This window comes from Brienomyrus brachyistius, chromosome 5, assembly GCF_023856365.1.
Source record: "Brienomyrus brachyistius isolate T26 chromosome 5, BBRACH_0.4, whole genome shotgun sequence".
Lineage (NCBI taxonomy): Eukaryota > Metazoa > Chordata > Actinopteri > Osteoglossiformes > Mormyridae > Brienomyrus > Brienomyrus brachyistius.
Genome location: NC_064537.1, coordinates 10595719 through 10613787, shown reverse-complemented (window position 1 = coordinate 10613787; position 18069 = coordinate 10595719). Strand labels below are relative to the sequence as shown.

At 46.3% G+C, this 18069-nt stretch overlaps 1 protein-coding gene across 14 annotated transcripts in view; it reads left to right on the top strand.

Annotated features, from left to right (window-relative positions):
* Positions 1 to 18069, top strand: part of evi5l (ecotropic viral integration site 5 like) — a 44416-nt gene that overhangs the window by 17183 nt on the left and 9164 nt on the right. For 4 of the 14 annotated variants that reach the window (XM_049013675.1, XM_049013676.1, XM_049013668.1 and 1 more), the window contains 3 exons: positions 8992 to 9108; positions 12582 to 12722; positions 13468 to 13632. In XM_049013675.1, the coding sequence (XP_048869632.1) occupies positions 8992 to 9108; positions 12582 to 12722; positions 13468 to 13632 (423 nt within the window). Of the gene's footprint in view, positions 1 to 8991; positions 9109 to 12581; positions 12723 to 13467; positions 13633 to 14356; positions 14504 to 14605; positions 14702 to 16249; positions 16346 to 18069 lie in introns of all 14 variants that reach the window. The other 10 variants (XM_049013680.1, XM_049013678.1, XM_049013671.1 and 7 more) reach the window with 7 other exon arrangements.

Below are 18069 nucleotides of genomic sequence, written 5' to 3'. Positions count from 1 at the left end.
GCCGTTCCGCTCCTGGGCCGATATTCCCGATCACGTCTGCCCAGTGCGGCAGAGAGTGGGAGCGGAAGCAGAAGCAGCGAGTGCTGTAGGGTAGTGGGCCTGGAGCACAGCTGTGAGACACCCAGGATCTGGGTCTGCCTTCACTGTCGAGGTGGCAGGAAACACGCATGTACATCTGTGTGCTTCGGCGGGCCATGCCCACCCCACCCCACCCCTCTTTCCGTTCATGTTCGGCTCCACATGCCGCTGTTGCTCTGGCATTTTCCTGCGGCTTTTTATTTATTTATTTTTTTACTGTTTGCTTGATTTTAGGTCTGTGTCGGTCAGACCAGAACTTTGACCCTTCAGGCTTTTCCAGGCTTTGATAGCAATGAACCACCAAAGGGAGTGGGCCAGAAGCTCGGGTGGTTAGTGATTATGAATTAATAATCCTTAAATGGCATTTGTTTTAGTTAACGAGGAAGATCCATCATTAACCAGCTTTATTTATGTCATTATTCGCCTCCCTGGGTGCACTTTCTAGAGTTCAATTCCGGAAAAGTACAGCCCTATGCACAGTTTCTGCCTGTGTACGCTTTTTGCTTCCCTCCCAACTTTTCAGGTAATCGGAAGGGAGCAAAAACATGGACTGTCAGGAGGGGTCCCTGAGGGCTAGTTTGAGAAACACTGATATTGAAAGACATGCAGATTTGTGTACTTCATTGACCCGGGGGGGGGGTTCTTTTGCTTACAGCAGCGCAAAGGAGGTTGAGAAACAAATAAGTATAAATTTAGTATGCATGTATGATGTACGCAGCTGTGGGTTATATACGGTGTTATGGCGCGGGGGTAAGGCTCTGCATAACTTCGATCAGAAAGAGCCTGTGGTTTGACACTCGCTCTGAAATGTACAGTGTCACTCATGGTGTCAAGGGTGGGGTATCTATGTGCAAAAAGGGTTTTCCATGGTCTACCTTCCCCCTCGTTCGCTCAGACTCATGGACTCCGCTTTGCCCTTTGATTATACAGCAAAGAGCTTGCAGGCTTTCAAATGTTTGACGTCCCATTCGAAATCCATAGGCATCCATATGGAGTCCCCCCCCCCTCCCCCCCCCATGCAGCTGTAACAGCTGCCACTCTTCTGGGAAGCCTTTCCGCAAGATTATGGAATGTGTCTGTGGGAACTTTTGCACATTCATCCAAAAGAGTATTTGCAAGGTCAGGCACTGATGTGAAGGTCTGGCTCATGATCTCCGTCGTTTTAGTTCATCCCAAATGTGTTCGATGGGGTTGAGGTCAGGGCTCTGTGTGGGCAAGTCAAGTTCTTCCACACCAAACTCACCCAACCAGATCTTTATGGACCTTGCTTTGTGCACTGGGATACAGTCATGCTGGAACAGTAAAGGTCCTTCCCCAAACTGTTCCTACAAATTTAGAAGCATAGAGTTGTCCAAAATGTCTTGGTATGCTGAAGCATTAAGAGTTCCCTTCACTGGAACTAAGGGGCCAAGCCCAACCCCCGAGAAACAACCCCATACCATTATCCCCCTCCACCAAACTTTACAGTTGGCACAATGCAGTCAGGCAGATAACGTTCTCCTGACATCCGGCAAACCCAGACTCATCCATCAGATTGCCAAGGCTGATTCGTCACTCCAAGGACACGTTTCCACTGCTCCAGAGTCCAGCGATGGTGTGCTTTACACCACTGCATCTGACGCATCGCATTGCTCTTGGTGATGTGAGACTTGCGTGCAGCTGCTCAGCCATGGAAGCCTATTACCTGAAGGCCTGGGTGCACAGTTTTTACACTGGGGTTAGTGCCAGAGGAGGTTTTGGCTCTGCTGTTAAGGGGTGAACAGAACCCTGGTGACTCACACACTGTGTGCCTCAGCACTCAGGACGCCGCTCTGTACCTTTACGTGGACGGCCACTTCTATCTATCTTTTGTCCATATGGTGTAGGTCCTGAGAGTAGATTTCTTTTAGAAGTCTGCTGGTCAAAGGTGAGGGAGTTAAGGAGCCTGTCTGCCGTTCCTTGGTCTCGGGCCCGAAGGTGGGATGTTCAGGGCAGACTTGACAAAGTACCGGATCGTGTTACGGAGCTGCAGCCTCCTGAGAGCTCCGCCGTCCTGGAGATAAAAGCATCTAATGTAGCTCTGGACAGCACCGCGCTTCCGGCTTCACATGCTGACTGACGGACTTTCCTCTCCTGTTTTCTCGCTGCTAGTTTCTCCGAGACGCCAGAAATGACGAGGCACCTTTCCTTGAGCCACCTGATGTAGCTGCTGCTTAGCGATTCAGTGAATGTGGGCTTTCAGGCAGCCTCTGTCCGCATTAATAAGAATGAACACGTGACTGCAGGCTTCCAGCTGCTTCGCCACACGTTATTTTTCACCTAATTAAATTCTCATTTCCCCTCGGTGTTGCACAGAAACTTCATATCCAGTTTTTTCTTTTTCTGTGTTTCTATTCATTCTCTCAGTAATGGATTTAAAAAGTGGAGTGAATTGTCCAACAATTTTTGTTTATGACTTATAACAAAAAATGAATATAGTTTATTGTTTGTCCTAGAAGCACAGGAATCTGCCCCAATAGCTCCAGGGACTGGCTACCCCTACGGTCTCCTCTATGCCAGTTCCATGAGGTGGCCTCCTGTGATGCCTTTCCAGCTGTTCTGGAGGAGGTCCCGCATATATGCTGAGCTCTCATTGGCCCGCTTTCCCTTCACTGTCTGGTCAGACTCCTCCCAAACCATCTCAACTGTGTTTTAGGTCAGGTGACCAGGTCATGTGATGGTACTGTACATTCTATGGATATGTTATGCTATTTTACATAAATTAATTAGTAGGATTAAACCTATGACTGAATTTTTGATGAATCTGTTCTGCCAAGGGCAGTTTAGGCTGGCGTTCGTGTCACACTGAGGCTGGGAGGGACCGATGTCAAGGCAGATCCCACTATCTGCGCAGCTGCTGTGACCTTGAGTCAATTCTGGCATCTCGGTGCCTCTGCATCGGTGTCAGTGTCGGTCCCAAACAATGTCTTACAGACCCAGTATCCGTCCAAACACCTTGTGGTGTAGAGGCCCTTAAGTTTGTGACCCACGGGAAGCCAGGAATTTTGAAGTATTGCTTTAAGGAAAGTGAGGAAATGGCTGCAACTGCAATAATTATCGCGAGATATTTTTCCAGGAAAAAATGATGGTGCATCTGGCAGTTAAATGCAACTTGAATAGATCTGAACAGAGCAGTTATTTTACAAGCAGACTCTTGGAGAGCGTGAGAGACGACATGTTTGTGTCTTCAGTGTCATCGGCTCAGCGCTCCTGCTCTGTGCCGGATTTACTGGCTGCTGTTAGTTTGTTTTCTGTTTCTTTTGCTTGTGAGAACAGGGTTATCAGGAGGGGGCTGCTGTCTGGGAACGGTGGAAGACTTCCAGTCATCTTTCACATCTTTTCATCTGCCGAATCTGCCCTTATTTTTTTTTCTTTTGTTTTTTTTTCTAGCTTTCTTATTGAGACTCAAACTCCAGTTCTGGCTTCTCAGAATCCAGGCGCAGCGTTAGACGGAACATGGGTGTTATAATTCTAATCGATCTGAATGTGTCGGAATCCACCTTGGGAACGGAACCCCGACTTTTCTGTGTGTGTGTGTGTGTGTGTGTGTGTGTGTGTGTGTGTGAGTAAGCGAGGGATGGAAAGTCATGGTAGCCGTGGGGACAGTAGTACCTCGGGGTTCTCATGTACCCTGCCTCCTACACTCTTGCCCAGTCACTTCCACTGCTGCTGCGAGACCAGCTGGGGGGGGGGGGGGGGGGGTTCCACTGTGATTTCCCACCTGCCATAGTCTACCAGTGCATTGGTGGGGGGGGGGGGCAGCAAGACATCCTCATTGTTTCCACCCATCTTGGCTTATTCGTCAAAGGAGCTTCTCCCAGAAAACAGTACTTCCACTTAAACTGAAAAGTGTAAATAAATAGTGTAAATAAACACCATGTGATTTACACCATCTGACATGCACCTCGCTCCCACCCGTCTCCACCCTCACGCTAAACGCAGCCGGGTCCTCGCCAGCAGGTTGACGTGGCCCCCATCCTTGGGCTAGGCCGGACTGGGCCAGGCTCCCAGGTCCTCCCACCGTTCCCGCTTTCCCTTCTCATTTCTCTAACGAAAGGTAAAAAACACAGAAATGCTGCTGCCTGTCAGGAAGCGCTCCGCCCGCTGGGTGACCTTTTCACCCTGTGCCCAGCAGCGATAGAGAGAGCGAGAGAGAGAGCCGGCTGCTTTGGGGGGGTGTGAGAGCAAAACAGAGAGACGTTGGCCGTGAGAACGAGTCACTGTGCCGTTCCTGTGGCCCATGACACAAAGCACAACCCTGCCCTGACCACAGCCCCGCAGCGTACTCAGAACCACACTTCTCCTTCTGTTTATTTACGCTTTATGCGCCATGGACTGACTCACCGACACCCAGTGAGCCACCCGAGCCTCTCTGGGAAAACTGTGGTCTCTTGGAAGCCACGCTCACTGCTGCCCCCCAGAGAAATAGGACTGTTTGAAGAGCTTTAGATTAAGGTTATTTTCTGAATAATAATAATAGTTACTGTCCGTATGATTATTGCACAGTCTTACTGTGGTTGCGGTACTTTTAATTGAGGGGTAGTGAATGAGTATGTGCCCCTAATTTTTGATTTTCAGTTTTTGCATGTTCACTAATGAATGCAATCAAATCTGAATACTGGTATTAGATGGAGAATTTCCAAGCACAGAAACTGGTACAGAGGTCTCTCACTGTGGGTCATTCTGGGAATGCATGTATATCAAGTTTCCCAGGTTTTGTAATGTTGGACTGGTCCACCCCTGTAGACACTTCGTTAATGTGATAACTTAAAGCCCTTCACAGATCTGTTTCAAACTTTATCTAGGTGACAACCTAGAATTTATCAAATTTTTATACAGATCGTGCCAAATTTGAAGTGGTGTCGCATAGTGTTAGCAATGAAAAGGGCGGTTTCAGGCACTTCAGCTCATTAACACTATTACTGAAAGTATTTAATTGGCTATTTTTTTTTCCAAACTTTGCAGACACTTGTTACTAATAACAAACTGGAATTGATATTATATATTTTGCACTATAAGCTTGTATTTTGCTATCAAGAAATTAAGGTAAAAAAAATGTAAAGTTAAAACAAACTGTGAAAGGAGGGGACTGTACTTTGTTGTATGAGTGAAGATAAGGGGCTTTTTCAATTTGTGATGGAAATCGTAACAAATTGGAAGCAATGGTGCTTAGTGACAGCTAAAGTTAGGGGTGACTTAGATTTATCCTGTTCATAAGGTAATGGACTTTATCTATTCGATATTATTACTCTGTTTACTCTATGGTTGATGGATCTTATTACCACTTCACGGAAAGATTAAATGGATGAAGATCTACAAAGATAAATGGCCTTGAATTTCAAAGAGCAGTGATAGGTGGAAGCAGAGGACTGGAAAAACAGTATTTGGCAGTAATAGAGGGAATTTATATTCAAATTGATCTGCCACCTAAACGTATTCCGTGGATCTTTTTGCAAACTTTCCAGGAACATTGTACAGGTCAGTGGTTCTCCACAAGGTGATTTTATGAATATTCTAAAATTTCTGTTCCCCCCGCCCCCCCCCCCAATCCCCCCCCCCCCTTTTTTCCAGTGTCAGTTAGCCATAATCTTAGTCAGCGGTGGCACATGAAAGAACAGGTGCAGACCTGGTGAACCTAATTTCATTCAGACAAGTACACAAAGTGTTTCAGAGGTGCTGGATAAATGGCCCGACCCTGCCTTTGGACCCAAAACTTCATTCTCAACTGTGTGTGTGTGTGTGTGTGTGTGAGAGAGAGAGAGAAAGAGATGGGATATGTGAAAAGAAGCATTCCAATGCAGCTATATTTGTGTACACATTGTTGATAAAAAATCATTTAATTGAAATTTTTTGGAGAGGTGGGGATAGTGTACATTAAGCTTAGGCGGTATTAGACAATTTTTTTCCGATTGCCACGGAATTTTTGTGCTGTGACAATAGTGTGCCCACCAATATGAATAATATGATGGTATAAAAAATTATATACTGCCTAAGCTTACTGTAGGGGGCTTGAGATGGAGCTTGGGGGTGTGGGTGGAGAAGTGATTAAATAGGGGAGTGTGGGGGGAGGAAAAGCATCATTGTAATTTTTTGTCATCGTCTTTTCCATTTGTATGCATAATCATCTTAACTAGTTCAACGGTTTTAATAAATATATGCTTATTTCTAAAATTAAATGCTAATATAGCAAATGTTTGCTGGTTTGCTAGTGCTTAAGGGATCTGGTAAATACAGATTTTATGTACACCCTACTTTCTGTGCAGTCAAAAAACGATCTAGGTAGCAGTAACATTTGATCTTAGAAGAACATCACAGCAGGCTCTCTATATGTCTGAATGATGTATGGTAGTTATACCATTGGTGTTTCTGTGATATTATACCGTAGTTTCTGATTAAACCATTGGTGTGTCTGTGATATTATACCGTAGTTACTGAGTTATACCATTGGTGTGTCTGTGCGATATTATACCGTAGTTACTGAGTTATACCATTGGTGTGTCTGTGCGATATTATACCATAGTTACTGAGTTATACCATTGGTGTGTCTGTGCGATATTATACCGTAGTTACTGAGTTATACCATTGGTGTGTCTGTGCGATATTATACCGTAGTTACTGAGTTATACCATTGGTGTGTCTGTGCGATATTATACCGTAGTTACTGAGTTATACCATTGGTGTGTCTGTGCGATATCATACCGTAGTTACTGAGTTATACCATTGGTGTGTCTGTGCGATATCATACCGTAGTTACTGAGTTATACCATTGGTGTGTCTGTGCGATATTCTTATGTTATGTCACAGAAAAGGTCATGGTGCAAATGAGAAATAAGTAGAATATGAATATTTATACATTTTAAAAATGGGATTTAATCATATTTATATACAAGCACCATAAATATTTCTGCTTCAAATGAACACTCAGAGTTTTATTTGTATGATGTACTGTTCTTGTACAATTGCACTGAAGGTGGGGGGAAGTGAAATGTTACAACTTGGGCGGGGTCGATTGTAACACTTGCTAGAAAAGTCTATTTGAACGCAGTTAATTGAATACAATTCTATAGATACTATAGATGGATACTGTTTATGGATCCGTCCCTCGAATCACATTCACAAGTCACAGAACGTTTTGAGGATTCAGAAGTCTTAGAGAGAAAATCGGGGGGGGGGGGGGGGGGTACTCAAACATGATAAACTATACCTTGATGCTTTGCCAGTATTGCTCTTGAAACAAGATTTGATTTGCTGACTTACACACACACAGCTCAGTAATTGAAAAACAAGTATGATAAAGATCGTCATGCCGTCCAAAGCACTCTGCTCTATATGTCTCTGCGAAAACCCCAACATCCAAACGCTCTGAATATTAGCAGGAGACTGTGTCCATGTGGACCGGAAGCACCCCTACTGGACCCTGTGGTGCTGTGTGAAAGGTCAGTGTTACTGACTCATAGTCATTAAGACATTTACAAAGACAGTTAACCACCTTACTGCAGGGGAACGATTGTGCAAATCATGTAAGTGGAATGTGCAATAAATGAATAGGTGTAGTTTCATTGTTGCGTGTCATGAGTGAGACTCATGAGCATTCGGGTGAAAACACATTTATTGGCTTTGACATTTCCTGTTCATCCATCCAGTAATTCTAGAAATTGTACTTTTAGTTGCGGGGGGGTGTAGGAGGATTATGGATAAGATGGTAGGGAGTGACGGGGCTGTCTGGAGGAATGTTGTCGTCATTTGGGCAGCATCTTCCCTAGATTTCCCTCGTCGATGAAATAAAAGCAGTGTATCTGGGTGATTTAGTGTATTTTTGTGTTATGTACCATGTAATTTAAAGATATATATGCTTGAGTGTGTTTTGCATTATTTTATAATTGTGTAAAACCCGCCCTACTATTTGACAGTCGCACAGTGTAAACGCCTGTCTAGCCAGCTGATGCCTCCCGTATGTCGAGCTGAACAGCAGAGAATGAGAAAAGCAGAACGGGAAGTGGATATTGCTGAAGACGCCCTTAAGAGGCTCACTGGTTTTTCGTCGTCGGTGAAGAAGAGTGTAAATTCCTCCCTCCTCTTCTGGGGATGTGCGAAGCTCACGTGCAAAATGGTTTAGCTGATATTAAGCAAACCGTTTTCTAGGCGATAGCCGTTTATGGGTTGTTAATCGTATGCCTTAGTTTTCTAACCACTATTAATTAAGCGATTAATGGGATGTGAAAAGTGTTATTAAATTACAATTAGGTGTTTTACAATTCTCACATTATTTCCAGGAAGGGATTGTCTGCTCTGGTTTGGGGATGCTAGATGCTGCTTCATTAAGTCTTTTTTTAGCACACAAGGTCTGCTGATATAAAGGTTTATGGAGAGGTTCACCTTCCCTCCCAGACAGCCAGTAGCATCCTATGGTAATGGTGGACTCTCAGACCGGAGGCTGCTATGCCGGATTTGGGAGACCAGCCAAAAGGCCTCCTGGGTACATGGTTTTATTACAGCGCTCAGATGATGTTCATAGAACATTGTCCAGAAGACTGTGCAGGCCTATATTCTGACTCTGAGTCCTCCAGGGATAAAATCAGAGTTGGTTGTTATATGACAAATCTCTTCAGTTTCAGGGGAGGTGCCTGAAAGCCTGATGCAGAATGTTAGAGGGCCGGTAAGGTTGCCCAGGTCAGCCTCGTCTTGCCGTTTCTCACTCAAGCGAAACGTCTAATCAGGCAGCGTTTAAGATGTGAGCAAAGATAACATATCTTTAATGAAATGGGAACAAAGCCTTCAGTGGCCCCCTGCTGTGAAATTCAGCCGGTGCACAGCTAAACAGGCCTCTGAGACGCCGAGCACGCCAGCAGACACGCAGTGATTGCTGTCCCCCCCCCCCCCCCCCGTCCTCCGCAGTACACCGAGCAGTTCGTGAGCAGCCTGCAGACGCAGCTGGAGCAGTCGAAATTGCAGGAGGCGGAGCTGCTTGGCGCCATGAAGGAGATGCAGGACAAGGTGCTGGAACTGGAGAAGGTTGGGGCACCGCCTGTGCATGTGTGCCTAGTGCCGCTGTGTGACACGGCTGTGCGAACTCCACTCCCGTCGGAACTGGTTTCAGCAGAGGGGAACAGTCATTATCAGAAATGAATCTGTATGAGGAGTCGCTGATGATGGCCCCGAATCCCTGACCTCTCAATGATGAAGAAATAGGCAGAAGCAAATAAAACATCCTTACCAGGCACGAGGCCCCTGGAACAGATGCAGCAAGTATTCACATTGTTTCTGATCAATGTGTTTGAATCAACTAACAAATAAGCAAAGACAAGCTGAACCACTAGAACCAAAGTTATTCCCTCAGCACCACGGTGCAACATACACATTCAAGTAACAAGGGATGAGTTTTCATAATTTTGAAATGGAAGAAAACGCTGGGGGCCGGACAGGAGAGCAGGGGGGCTGGACACAGCAAAGGTGGCGTGAGGATGTATGGACCAGCGTCCTCCTGATTCAGAATCTGGCTCGTCGCCTTTCAGTCCCCAGAGAGGCACACCTCCTCCCCCTGAGGGAGGGGGGGTTCTGGCCTGCCTAAACGGTTTTCACACTGGTGCAGCAGCCAAAAAAAAAAAAAGAAGCTGTTGTTTGTGTGGGGGGTGGGGGGCACACCTGGTGTCAGAACGGGAAGAAGCAGGTGGGAAACGACTGTGCGTCGCAATAAAATGTCACCCTCCGTGTCTCGCCTTCCCCCCACCTGAATCCTCGAACCCTCAGACCCTACCCGGGGTTCAGGGTTCCTAGAAAGACAGGCTTCACCTCCCCCCACCTCTCCGTACCTGCAGCGAGGGAGCGGCGGGGAAGAGACCCCACTGAGCCCACCACTGCACCCCAGCCCCCCGCCCCCCAGCCCAGACAGCCGCCCCCGCTTCCAAACCTCCAGGGAGATGCCTGTCCCCACCCCCCGCCACACAAACCACCGGCTGCGAGGCGCTGGGGAGCGTGCTGCCACACTGCCGATGTCACATGCAGATAGCGGCATCGTTAGCTGCTGGTAGACATTTTGGGACACATGCATGCATGCAGCTATGTTGTGCCTCTATCCAGATACATGGTCTTAAAACATATGCTTCCCAGGACTTCAAGCACAAACCACATGCATGCAGCTGACCAGTGTTCTTTCAGCTCTCTGTGTGCATGTTTGCATGCACTTTATGCATGCTCAATGCTAGGGATGTGAATCTCCATCAAGGAAGCCAATGAAATCCATTGGTATAATGCTATAACTTGATCCATTGCTAATGATGCGATGCGTTAAAGATGCATATGAAGAAACTCGTGATGTGAAACTATATGATTTACCCCTATTGCGATGTTGTGCAATTCAACATGATTTGACTGAACGCGATACCATGCGATGCAAAAGAATATGATGCCATGCAGTTCAATATGGTAAACATACAGAAATGGTTAATACATAATAAAGGCAGAGGCCTCTACTAAGTATAGTCGTGGCCAAAAGTTTTGAGAATGACACAAGTTTTGGTTTTCAAAGTTTGCTGCTTTAATGTTTGTGGATCTTTTTGTCAGCTATTTCTATGGTATACTGAAGTATAATTACAAGAATTTCAGTCAAGTGTCAAAGCCTTTTATTGACAATTACATTAAGTAATTATTTTTGCTGGATTTTGCTATATTTGCTGTATCAGCCCCTCTTTTTCAAGACCTCTGACAGCATGCTAGGCTGAAATCCAATCAACTTTTGCGCCAAATCCTGATTGATGGCAGTCCATTCTTGCATAATCAGTGCTTGGAGTTTGTCAGAATTTGTGGGTTTTTGTTTGTCCGCTCGCCTCTTGAGGATCGACCCAAAATGTTGATTTTTTTTTTTTTTTTTTTTTTGTCCCTCGAGCCACTTAGTTATCACTTTTGCCTTATGGCTCGGTGCTCCATCATGCTGGAAAAGGGATTGTTCCTCACCAAACTCGTCTTGGATGGTTGGGTGAAGTTGCTCTCGGAGGATGTTTTGGTATCATTCTTTATTCATGGCTGTGTTCTTAGGCAAAATTGTGAGTGAGCCCACTCCATTGGCTGAGAAGCAAACCCACACATGAATGGTCTCGGGATGCTTTACATCAGGACTGATGGTAGCGTCACCTTTTCTTCTCTGGATGGCCCATGCAATCAGAAAGGTGATTCATCAGAGAAAATGACTTTACCCCAGTCCTCAGCAGTCCAATCCCTGCAGAATATTAGTCTGCCACTGATATTTTTCTTGGAGATAAAAGTGGCTTCTTTGCTGCCCTTCTTGACACCAGGCCATCCTCCAAAACTCTTTGCCTCACTGTGTGTGCAGATACACTCACACCTGCCTGCTGCCATTCCTGAGCCAGCTCTGCACTGGTGGTGCCCCGATCCTGCAGCTGAATCAACCTTTGGAAATGGTGCTTGCTGGACTTTCTTGGGCGCCCTGCAGCCTTCTTCACAACAATCCTCTCTCCTTCAAGATCTTGATGATAAATGTTTGATTTAGATGCAGTCTTAGTAGCAGCAATATCCTTGCCGATGAAGCCCTTTTTGTGCAAAGCAATGATGACTGCATGTGTTTCCTTGCAGGTAACCATTGTTAACAGAGAAAGAACAATGATGTCTAGCACCACCCTCCTTTTAAAGCATTCAGTCTGCTATTCTAACTCAATCAGCATGACAGAGTGATCTCCAGCCTTGTCCTCATCAACACTGTCACCTGTGTTAACAAGAGAATCACTGAAATAATGTCAGCAGGTCCTTTTGTGGCAGGACTGAAATGCAGTGGAAGTGGATTTTTCATTTCAAGTTCATTTTCATGGCAAAGAGGGACTTTGCAATTCATCCATCTGATCACTCTTCATAACATTCTGGAGAACATATCAAATTGCCATTGCATCTAAATGAAACCATCAAGACTTTGTAAAAATGAATATTTGTGTCATTCTCAATTTTTGGTTATGGCTGATGCAAAGTTATTAGAAACGACGAGTTTATCCCAAATTAAATCCAGTAAAATGAGAACTTCTGTGCTGGTAGACTGATGCGAATTGGTGAATTTTGTCATCCCTAATTCTTATACGTTTGGTCCTGTGCATTATCAGTGATGTTGGTGCTTTTTAGGTCTTCTTAGATACTTTCCAATTTATTTATTTAGGAGATCAATTTATCCAAAGCCCCATAAGATTCAGAGAGCTGGGTCAGACAGTCCCTCGGCGTTAAGGTCTTTGCACAAGTGCCCAGTGGTAAAATCATTCTGCTGACCGTGGGATTCGACAACCTTCCTGTTATGGGCGCAGTAGCCAAGCCTGCTGAGCCACTTTCTTCCAAATATATAACAACTTTAACCCTCTTGCACATGCCGTGCTTTTCATGTTACTAGTACTGCTTGTTGTCATCACATTTACTGTTTTTTTTTTTGTGCTGTATGAAAGCAAAACAATGCGAGCATGCATCGCTGACTGCTGTGGCTGTGCGTCGCATTCCAGAGGAACAGCTCCCTGCCGGACGAGAGTAACGTAGCGCAGCTGCAGGAGGAGCTGAAGCTGGTGAAGCTGAGGGAACTGGAGACTCTGCGCTGCTTCAGGGAGATGCAGGAGACGGTGACCGAGCTGAACCAGCGCTGGCCGGTGAGGGGGGGGGAGCTGATGAGATGCAGAAGCGAAGGGCTTGACGGCCTTAACCGGGGAACTGAGAAGGCGAGGGCAGTTACTGGGGGTGCTGGTCACGGTGGGGACCCCCCAGACCAGGCCGTGGAGGACAGCATCTCCTCTGTCTCATACACCTCAGCTTTCCTGTGCTTCTCCCATTTGACGAATCACATTGCTGACCACATTAAGAAAGCAGTTTGAGCTGGGTGCTCAGTCGTTTGCCTGGGTGGTTTTCATGCTGTCATCTCTCTCTGCTGCAGGGGTAGGGGGTCTTGTGAAAATCAATGAAGCAGTGAATAGTTTTTAATTGTGTTACTCTTAATCTGCACATGCTCTAATGCTAAACTGTGTTTTTTGCTCTGAGCACAAGTGTACTTACCACCCAGATAAATAGCTTTAAACATTTCTTTTGACTGCCTCAGGCTTGTGCATAATACTGTAATTTAACTGATCTTTTCATCGACAGTACAACTGAGGCCACAAAGGGGATGATTAGAAAATGAGTCACGAGCATGAAAATTTTAAGGCACGGGAAATAATTAGTCAATGTGGGAATGTAGAAAAATGTATAAATTGATGATACAATCTAGACGCTGAGAGACCTGGACAGCTTTCATCGAACCAACTGTTAATTAAGATCCTGTTGACGACTTGAGCTAATATTCTCTGTAGGTTTTTTTTTTTGTGTTTGTTTTTCTGACCGTTTTCTGTTGAAACCGTCCAGGTGTTACGGAGCAGTGGGAGCGGGGGTGGCCACTGGAAGGAGTCCCCCAAGAAGAACGCTATGAACGAGCTGCAGGACAAGCTGATGGCGGCACGCCTGCGCGAGGCCCAGGCCTTGGCAGAGCTGCGGGAAGCCAGACTGAAGGTCCTGGAGCTGGAGAGTCAGGTGAGCGGTGACTCGGCTACCATGCTGGGTGCTGATGGAGGAAAGGGCGCCACCTGCAGCTGTGGAGGTGTTAGTGCAGCTAGTAGCAGTACGGCATGCTGCATCAAAATGAAACTCAGAGTCTATATCCACAATTCCCTGAGGTGTACAATAATGTGCTTTACCCTGTCAGCATGGTAACCTTTGTCCAGTGATGGAAGGAACTTGGGTTCAAGGGCAATGAGGCTGTCATGCATTCATCCACCACTAATCCAGTACAGGGTTGCGGGCCGGTTTTGGATCTAATCACAGCACATGGGCATCAGAGGTGGAAAGATCAGGTTCAGAATCCAGACCAAGATTTTGATTCAACCGACCATCTGGAGTACTATGTGACTGACTCTTTATACTCAATTAGTTGGTTGAAACAAAATCTTGGTCTGGATTTATACTTTCTGAACTTGAACTTTCCACCTCTTATGGGCATAAGGCAGGGGTGATTCAGGACAGTGTGCCAGTCCATCACAGGATACCCACAGGTCTATTCATTTAAGCTGTGAGAGCAACCTTGAGTATCCAGAGGAAACGTATGCAAATCCAGAGAGAAAAAACAGACTCAACATTCTACACGGGGGGGGGGGGAGGGGGGAGTAGAACCTGTAATTAAGTGTTACCCGTTGAGCCTCTTTCCCATATCATCTTTGCTTTAAAAAAAAAAAAGTGTTTGCCACTATGTGCTTTTCAGAACCAGATCCACAGCAAGCTGGTGAGTCGGCAGGAGCAGGAGAGCGCCGCCCTGCAGGAGAAAGTGCAGTACCTCACTGCACAGAATAAGGGCCTCCAGGGCCAACTCAGTGAGGTGAAGAGGAAGCAGGCTGTATCTGACTGCAAGGTGAAATCTCTGCCCAGTTGTGTGGCTACGGGTGTGGTAAATCCTTAAAATTTTGGCTGTTTTGGTTTCTTATTCTGTGCTCCGTCGGGCTGCATTCAACAGAGCAAGGAGGAGGTGATGGCCGTGCGCCTGCGTGAGGTGGACAGTATGGCGGCCATGGCTGAGCTACGTTTAAGGATCGCTGAACTGGAGATCCAGGTATGTGAACAAAGGACGCCAGGGCAACAGTATGGGATCGTTTTTTACTGTCATAGCTGCATGCCTCAGGTATAGTTTCTTAGGAAGAAGAACCTTTTCATGATAAAGAACATCTGTGTATTTAAAACACTGACCTGTTACTCGGTCTCCTTCATGAGTCAGGTACCCCAAATTAAAAAAAAATGCTATTTTGAAGTCTCACAAAAGGCAGGTGGGGCCATGGGTAACATTTTTTTTCACTTAATTTTCAGGAAAGGACTGTTCACTTGCTTCCACGCTAAAAATATTTCTAAAGAGTGTGAGGGCTCTGAACTTCTCTCTCTCTTCATCTTCATTTTTCACAGAAATAACCTAAAGTGTGTCTGTCCCTAATGTTCTGTCTAAAGTGTGCAAAGTATTTTAGGGGACTTTTCAGAGGATTTTTCATAACCCAGAAAATGCAGTTTGGGCATATCATTAAGAAGCAGGTCTGTGTGTGCATCCCAGCGAGCTGTTGCTGAGCCGTGTAGTAGGAAAATGCTGAACTGTAATGGTAAATAAGTCACAGCTCAAAAGAAAACACTGAGTTATTTGCTAACCTTGGTATAAAACGGGGATATATCCCAAACGAAACATTTATTAAAAAGAAACAAAAAAGCATGTTGTTTAACTCGCATGCCAAATTTCATATGAATAATTTGTATGCCACTCCGGTTTCCCCCCACAGTCCAAAGACATGCTGAGGCTAATTGGAGTTACTAAATTGCCCGTAGGTGTGCGTGTGTGAGTGACTGGTGTGTGAGTGTGCCCTGCGATGGGCTGGCCCCCCATCCTGGGTTGTTCCCTGCCTCGTGCCCATTGCTTCCAGGATAGGCTCCGGACCCCCCGCGACCCAGTAGGATAAACTGTTTGGAAGATGGATGGATGGATGGATGGATAATTTGTATGCTAAATTACATCAAATGCAAAAATGGTCACACATAGTAATGTTGGGTTACAATGGAATGACCCATTATAGACACTGTATATATGGTGGAAGAATATTATATTATCATAGAAATTAAGCATCCCTGGTGGAGTATTATTGTGAAGGGTTAGCATCTGTGTAGAGAATTGTTGTCTTCAAGGCTAAGCATCGAGGACTTCTGCCATAGTGTGTGTGTGTGTGTGTGTGTGTGTGTGTGTGTGTGTGTGTGTGTGTGTGTGTGTGTGTGTGTGTGTGTGTGTGTGTGTGTGTGATGCAGGTATACCTTAGCTTGTGGGGACCAGTTTCCTGTACCTCATATGGGAAAACTCTTATTTTATAAAAAAAAAATCCTTGACTGCAATGAAAAAACTAAAAATGGAAAAACTCGTATTTTGCTTGGTTACTTCTGGTTATGGTTAGGGCTGCGTAGGGGTTAAGGTTGTCATGGTTAGCGTTAGCATTATTCCCATAGAAATGAATGAGCGGTCCCCAAAAAGATATGATTACATGACTGTGTGTGTGTGTGTGAGGTTTACCGGTATAGTGTCCATTAGGGTCTTACCAGGAAGCTGACTGGGTGTTGCCCTCTCTGCCTGCCGCAGAAGGAGGAGGGCCGGATTCAGGGTCAGCTGAACCACACGGACTCCAGCCAGTACATCACACAGCTGCGGGAGCAGGTCGCCGAGCTGAAAAACGAGGTCAGAACCACGCCGGGACACCGCCAGCACGGGTGCCCTTTGACCTTTGCATGTAGCCCAGTGTGCAGACTGGTACCCCCCCCCTTCACACTGCATGGCGAGCCTCCTGCACTGTGTGAGCTGTTTCTGTCATCCATCGCTCTCACGCAAACGGAGAACACCATGAGGGTGTCATGTGAGGCTTTGACGTCCCAGAATCGCTTCAGTGGAAAGATCATTCTTGTAATCGAGCACCCCTCCCCCCAATCATGCCGAAAAGCCGAAACCTTTATGCACATGTAAGATGTGGTCGTGTGTGTGTGCGTGTGTGTGCGTGCGCGAGAGGCTATTTTAATATATTGGAAGGTCTCGCACGCAAACGCACACCACTGAGAAAATCTGTGCCCACTATGATGAAGGTACTGATGGCTCAGGTTACTGATTACTCATCCCAAGAGAAGCAGAGCGTGACTCTGTCACTTGATTCAGTCTCTCTCTCTCTCTGTCTCTCTCTCGCCGTCTTGTTTAGGTTATTTTAAAGTACTGAAATCTGAAATTGTTACGATTTGAGTGTTTTCATTTTGATTCACCTCGTCATTCGAAAGACTCCTTGTTATGGTGACCATCTCCTCTGCTTGGGTGCACAGATTAAGACGTTGTTGCTGGTGTCCTTAACGCCAAGGAATTTGCTGACATTCCGCTCAAAAAGCGCATCAGTCACAGCAGAGGAGGCGTGTATCGCCTCGACCCTCATGACGTGATGTCCTGGGGTCTCCTATGACTTTTATCTCCGGTTGAACTGGGGATAAGCGGTTTCAGCTTTGGAGGACGTCTCTATGTTCACAAAACAGCGTGGCTGACGTGAAGTTTAATGTTAATTTTAACTCCCCCAAAGCCTGGTGCTGTAGTGATTTATTGTATTTGATTTTGCATTTGAAGATGTTTGTTTTTCGCTTGCATGCGGTAATATTCAGTTGACAGTCGGGGCAGCAGAACCAGGAAAGTGTGGGCGTGAGCACAGTGGATCTCAGTCATAGTGAGTGTTCCTCTGGTTAACCACAGGTGTGCCCTCCCCCCCTTTTTCTCCCACCCCTCACCCCCCCCCCCCGATTTGGTGCTGAAGGGAAAAATCGGTGACCTGACCTCCCAAGCAGTCTGAGATTTACGGCCTGAGTCACGGTGGAATCCGCAGCTGACGTACCGGGGGGAAACTGAGGGGAGGCGCTGTCACGCGAAGGCAGGGAGCAGGCTGAACGGGGCAGGGAGCAGGCTGAACGGGGCAGGGAGCAGGTCCACATGTGCCTGGAGAGACAGCCGCTTGCACTGGTGGCCCCTGCCCTCCGCTCACCCAGACTAACTGGAACGGGGCGTGTTTTTTCTTTTTTTCTTCTTCACTGCATCGTGCCAGAAAAGCCCCTCAGACTCGTACAGACAAAATCTGAATTGCAGTCGGCGAGCAGAAACCACAACCACAGTGCCTCTGATTTTTGTGCTGCAGTTTATCTGTCCATCACATCTTCCCCATACACTGATCCGGCCTGACGGCTCCATCATGCTTTCCCATACACACACACACACTAACACACACTGACACACACATACACACACCGCCGACCTGCCCCCCCACCTTCTCCGTTTCTGCTTTGCTGAGGGGTCCGACCACGGCGCCGTCTGTGTGGAAATAGGTCATGGAGCTGGGGCTGTAAAATTAGCCTGTAGTACTGCAGAGACGGATGTGTGTGAGC